This window comes from Scyliorhinus torazame, chromosome 22 (genome assembly GCF_047496885.1).
Source record: "Scyliorhinus torazame isolate Kashiwa2021f chromosome 22, sScyTor2.1, whole genome shotgun sequence".
NCBI lineage: Eukaryota > Metazoa > Chordata > Chondrichthyes > Carcharhiniformes > Scyliorhinidae > Scyliorhinus > Scyliorhinus torazame.
In genome coordinates, this window is record NC_092728.1 from 108,178,793 (window position 1) to 108,184,792 (window position 6,000).

The 6,000-nt window shown below is 54.2% G+C and overlaps 2 protein-coding genes across 2 annotated transcripts in view; one reads left to right on the plus strand and one right to left on the minus strand.

Annotated features, from left to right (window-relative positions):
* LOC140398872 (protein transport protein Sec16A-like) overlaps positions 1-570 on the plus strand; it is an 85,395-nt gene extending 84,825 nt beyond the window's left edge. The window contains exon 23 of the mRNA XM_072487815.1: positions 466-570. Coding sequence (XP_072343916.1) covers positions 466-570 — 105 coding nt within the window. The remainder of the gene's footprint in view (positions 1-465) is intronic.
* Positions 571-2,570: 2,000 nt separating this feature from the next.
* LOC140398873 (uncharacterized) overlaps positions 2,571-6,000 on the minus strand; it is a 147,304-nt gene continuing 143,874 nt past the window's right edge. The window contains 1 exon segment of the mRNA XM_072487816.1: positions 2,571-2,632. Within this exon segment, the coding sequence (XP_072343917.1) occupies positions 2,571-2,632 (62 nt within the window).

Genomic DNA, 6,000 nt, shown 5'->3' on the forward strand with positions numbered 1-6,000 from the left:
CTCCGAAAGGCAGTGACTTTCCTGGACGTCAGCCCACAGCCTACCCAGTACCACAACCAAGTGACCATTCTTCATTGGAGCCTCAGTAGCTCGTATCAGCTAGCTTCTTACTTTAGAAGCTGGGGGTTCCTCCACCCCCTCACTTGATCTCTTTGGCCTGGGGTGTCACTGTCGGGGACCTCCCTAGAGCAGTTGTGTGTAATGGGGAATCAACGCGGTGAGCTGCCACTCGAGGGGCAGACCTAACACTCATGTCAGCACGTTGTGCTTTGCGATTTAGATTAAATGCACTGAGGAATTGCTTTCCATTTGACCTGTAGTGAGGGGGAGATTATATTGCAACAGTGAAAAAGAATTGCCATTTGCGATGCTGGTAGTTTGCGCTGGGGCTGTGCATGGCCTAGGTGGCATGTACCACACTGACTGACTGAATATGACGCTGAGCTTGTTTAACTGTTCGTGCAGCAGCCTAAGGTTAACACGGCTGAACGTTTGTGTCTGAACCAGGCCCCTGGAAGAAGATCGAGGTCAACGTCTCAGTCGTCTTTGCACATGGTACGCAATACCTGATGCCTTTGTGTTAGGGTCCTGGTGCTTTCCTTCCCATTCTTCACTGGTACTCATTTGGTGGTGGTGCTGGTGGTGGTCAGTGCTTTCTCTCCGTCCCCTCGCTTCCCATCTTCTCTTGCTCTCTGCCACTCGATCATTAACACTTGTAGCTTTGTTGCCGAGTACACCCGCTAACAATCTTTGCATGGGCGTAGGACCAGAGGGTGGGCTTTGCATCCCACTGGTTTTGTTACTTTGTCTGCGGTGATTGGGGGGAGGGTTGGGGTGCACTCTTCGGCGAATGCCTGATCGCATTCCATTAATGGGTAGATGTAAACTTTCGCTCACTTCTCCACAGTAGAACAGGTCAAAGCATGTGCAGGTGTAGCACTCCTTAATTCTATCTATGGCGCTTGGGGGAGAAAGCTGGAATGCTGCAGGCTATCACTTCCTGTTCTCCTTAGGTGGATCATGTGCTGTATGCCAAGCACATGATCCATTCCCTTGGATCCTCCTCTCTGGGAACACTTTTCTTGGAATGTGAAGGACGTTGATATTGGAGAGCGCAACCAATCCTCCTCCTCACCTTGGTATTAAAAAAATATCCCCCCCCCCCCCCCCCCCCCCCCCCCCCCCAGCTTAAACTTCACCTTCTCCCGGGTCAGAAACTCCCGCCATGCCGAGGGACAGGGTGGAGAGACTGACTTCCACCCCAACAAGCCCCGTCTGCAAGTGATCAACGAGGCAAAGGCTAAGACGTCTGCATCTGCCACCGCTCCCGCCTGCAGGTCCAGCCGGTCCAAAACCCCGAAAATGATTTCTCGGGGACCGGGCTCCACGTCATCGTGAAGGACCCCCGACATTGTACTGAACACCGTCCTCCAAAACCTTCCCATCTTCGGACAGGACCTAAAGATATGGAAATGGTTCACAGGGCCCCTCCCACATCACTCACAGACATCCTCCACCCCCTCGGAAAGCAGGCTCATCTTATACTTTGAGAGGTGTGCCCTGTACACTACCTTCAGCTGTATCCCACACGAGGTCGAGGCGTTTACCGTCCACAGCACCTCACACCACAGTTCCTCTGTCAGTGCCCCCCAGCCCCTCCTCCCACTTTCCCTTAATCCCCTCCATAGACACCTTGTCCTCCTCCAGGACCCCCCCCCCCCAGCCCTCCCGCGGACAGCACTGCCTCCAGCAACGAGGAGGCCGGCGTTAGCGGGAAGGTCCGCAGTCCCGAACCTGCATGTCCCCCCTGCACCACGCCATACTTCTCCCCCACTCCTCTAAGCTCGCGAATCTCTCCCCACAGAACAAATCCCCTCATTTTCTTGATCCACCTCTCATCCCATCTCTGGATTCTCGCATCCATCCTCCCCACTCGAATCCATGATTCCCCCTAATCGATATCCTCCTGACCCGGCCCCCAGTTTAAAGTGCTGCCTAAACTGCCTCCAAATCTTCAATGTGGCCACCACCACCGGAGCCATCGGGGGGCAGAACGGTTCCCAGCACCTGCAACCCTGCCCCCCCCCCCCCCAACACGAGCCCACCTCCCATCTTACCCACAGGGCCCCCCGCCTTGCTCAAACCCCCGCACCTTCCACGCATTCGCCGCTCAATAATAATACAGCAGGTTTCGGAGGCCAAACCCCCCCCTCTCTGCAGAACCACCCTCCTAATCCTGGCAACCCAACCCCTCAATGAACGAGGAGATCAACTGACCACACCCCCTGAACAAGGACTTTCATAAAAAGACGGGCAGGCAATCGAATAAAAACAAAAATCATAGTAACACATTCATTTTACCTGCCTGCACTCAGCCCGCCAGCGACAGAGGAGGTGTTCCACCGTAACAAACGTGGAAAATTATATTTTCGAGCCCTCCCCAATGCCAAGCCACCTGCACCCCCAAGTACCTACAGTGGGATGGCAGCAACTGAATGGTAGCCCCCCCCACCCAACCCCCGCCCCTACTCCCGGCTGTGAGACCAGAAATACTTGCTCTTACCCAAGTTTCAATTTATACTCTGAGAAACGTCTCGAATCTCTGGAGCAGCTCCATTATACTCCCACCGACCTGTTCGGTTCCGAGAGGCGCAATAACAGATCATCGGCGTATAAGGATACCCTGTGCTCCACCACCCCCCTTACTATTCCCTTCCACAGTCCCGAGCTCCTTGGTGCAATCGCCAGGGGCTCTTTAGCCAAGACAAACAACAGGAGAGGGCCGGGAGGACATAGGGCACCTCTTTCTTTTACGCCGGTGCCGTGAAAAATACCGCAAATTCATATCATAGTGCAAACTCTCGCCCTCGGTTCCTTGTACAACAGCATACCCACGCCACAAAACCTCGGTCCAATTCCAAATCTCTCCAATCCGCCATCAAGTAACCCCATTCTACCCGATCAAACGCCTTCTCTGCATCCAGTGCCACCACCACCTCCATCTCCTTTCCCTCTGCTGGAGACAGGATCACATTAGCAGCCTCCTCGCGTTCGAGAACAGCTGCCTTCCTTTCACAACTCCGCCTGATCCTCCCAATCACCTTCGGGAGACATCCATCAACCTAGATGCCAACACCTTTGCCAATATCGTGGCATCTACATTCAGTAGGGATATGGGCCTAAAAGACCCGCACTCCACCGGTTCCTTATTCTTCTTTACCAGCAGGGAAATCGAAGCCTGCCCCAACATCTGTGGCAAGACACCCCTGCCTATCGCATCCTCAAACATTCCCACCATCAGCCGCACCAACTTGTCCTTTAACTTTTTATAAAATTCATTGGGAACCCATCCGGTCCCGTCGCCTTCCCTGCCTGCATCCTCCCAATTGCTCCCTCACCACCTGCTCCACCACCGGCCCCTCCAAGCTGGCTCTATCCTCCTCTCCCAGCCTCGGATACTCAACACGTCCAGCAACTCCCTCATCCCCCGCTCCACCCCGGGTTCTGACCTACATAGATCCCTATAAACTCCTCGAACAAGTTATTGATCTACTCCGGGGCCACCACCAGCTTCCCCATCTTGCCCCGTACTCGGACTATCTCCCTCGCCACGGTCTCCCTTTGGAGTTGGCCAGCCAGCATACGCCCTGCCTTCTCCCTGAGCTCATAGACCACACCCCCTCACCCTTCTCAACTGGCACACCGCTTTCCCCGTGGACAACTGGTCGAAACTCGACTGCGACTCCTTCCTCTTGGCCAAGAGCCTTGGGTCTGGGCCCCCGCATGCCTCCCATCCACCTCCAGACTCTTATCGATCAATTTTTGGTCTCTCTCTCTCTCTCCCCTCTCCCCTCTCCCCTTTCTCTCTCTCTCTTCCTCTCTCTCTCTCTCTCTCTCTCTCTCTCCTCTCTCTCTCTCTCTCTCTCTCTCTCTCTCTCTCTCTCTCTCTCTCTCTCTCCCCTCTCTCTCTCTCTCCCTCTCTTTCCGAAATAAACAAACCGAATCAGTGCAAAACCGCTCCCGGAGAAACCCCCCATAACCTCAATATAATTGTAACCAACTATAACAAAGGTAGACGACCCTCCCCCGTCTAACCAACCCGAAAACCCAACTGTTCCCCCCCCACAAATACAGAACAAGAAACAACCCAAAAGACAGATAAAGACACAGCACAGTCCCCATCCCCCCCCAGTTCCAGTCCTTCGTCTTCACGAACGCCTCCGCCTCCTTCACCGTCTCAAGCAGAAGTCCCTCGAATTGTAAGTCACCCTCCGCTTCGATGGGTACACCACACCAAACCTCACGTCGTTGCTGTAGAGTGCAGCATTCACCCATCCGAAGGCTGCCCGCCTTCTCACCAGCTCCACAGTTACATCCTGGTATATTTCGAATACTGACCCCCTTCCCACTTCACCCCAAGCCTTTGCTTCACCCAACGCAGGACCTTTTCCTTGATGTGAAACTTATGGAAGCAAATTATGACCGCCCTCGGCTCATTTGCTTTTGGCTTAAGCCTGAGCGACTGATGAGCCCTGTCCAGCTCGTGTCGGGAGGGTTCTTCCCCTCCCCCAACAGCTCTGCCAACATCTTGCGAAGTACTCAGTCGGCCTCGGAGCCTCCACCCCCTCAGGTAGGACCACTCCGTAGATTTTGCTGCCTTGACCTGCTTTCCAGGCCCTCCACCTTGGCTCTGAGTCCTTTGTTGGCCTCCCCTACACTCTGCAGATCCTCACCCTTCGAGGTGAACTGGTCGCTTTGCTGCGAGAGAGCCCCCTCCACCCCCTTCAACTTCCCTCCCTCCTCCCGCACCTTGGCCGATGTCTTCGTCACCGCCACCTTCACCGGGGCAGTCGCCTCCTCCTTCATCGCAGCCATCATCTCCTTCCCAAAACCTCTATGTGCTTAGTGAGCGGCCTCCCGAATTCCCCGGCCATCAGCTTGGTCAGAGTTTCCACTGCGAGGTGAGCGGCCCACCCAGTGACCCAGCCTCTGCCATCTTTCCTCCTGCTGGGCCCGCCCGTTCACTTGACGGCAACTTTTGTTTGCACCCTACTTTCCAGCGGCTTTCTTCTGGGCCTTCGACATCCCCCCACCTTCCTTCACCAGCTTGTTCAAAAACCGCCCCTGAACTGAGCATTAAAATCCAAAACCAGAACCTCGAGCAGGAGCCACCAACGGGCGACCTCCACCTGCATGCCGCCACTGAAGTTTTCCTCTGATTGTGATGTTTAAGCAGCGTCATGTCCCTGACCCCTCATTACCCAAATCTGATTACTCCCACCCGGCATCCCAGTGACTTCCCAGAGTTCATGTTACTGCTGAATTGGTCAGCATTTGATAAGGCAGTGCAGGGGCTGGTTTAGCACAGTGGGCTAAGCAGCTGGCTTGTAATGCAGAACAAGACCAGCGGAGGTTCAATTCCCGTACCGGCCTGCCCGACAGGCGCCGGAATGTGGCGACTAGGGGCTTTTCACAGTAACTTCATTGAAGCTACTTGTGACAATAAGCCATTATTATTATTATTATTTAATTTAGCTTACGTTCCTTCCAGATCCTGTCTTCCAGCTCCGGCAGGTGTTAAATAACCCCCCCCCCCCCCCCCACGGCAATGATTGTGCAGGAACAGGGATTCTCCTCAAGAAACACTGGACAGTAAATAGACCATTGCTGGTAGTCACAAGACGTAGCGATAATGGAGGCGTTTGACTTGTCCACCTTCCTGGGCCTTTGGCCTAGTGCTCTAGGTCACCGAACTGGTAAACCACAAGCCAAGAGCAATGTCCTCGGGCGGGGGGGGGGCCTTGCTCAAATGCCGCCAGGGTAGATGGTTAAAAACTGTCCTGTGGTAGACGTGGGTGAGCTGAAAAGTGTGCAAGTTCTGACATTAGAGGAGGCCACCCACCCACCATTTGGAGCTTTGGAAACTATAGGTCCAAAGATAATGTTCCCACAGTTAATGTTCCACCCCTTGCTAATATCCCCCCAAATGAAGCCGCTCAT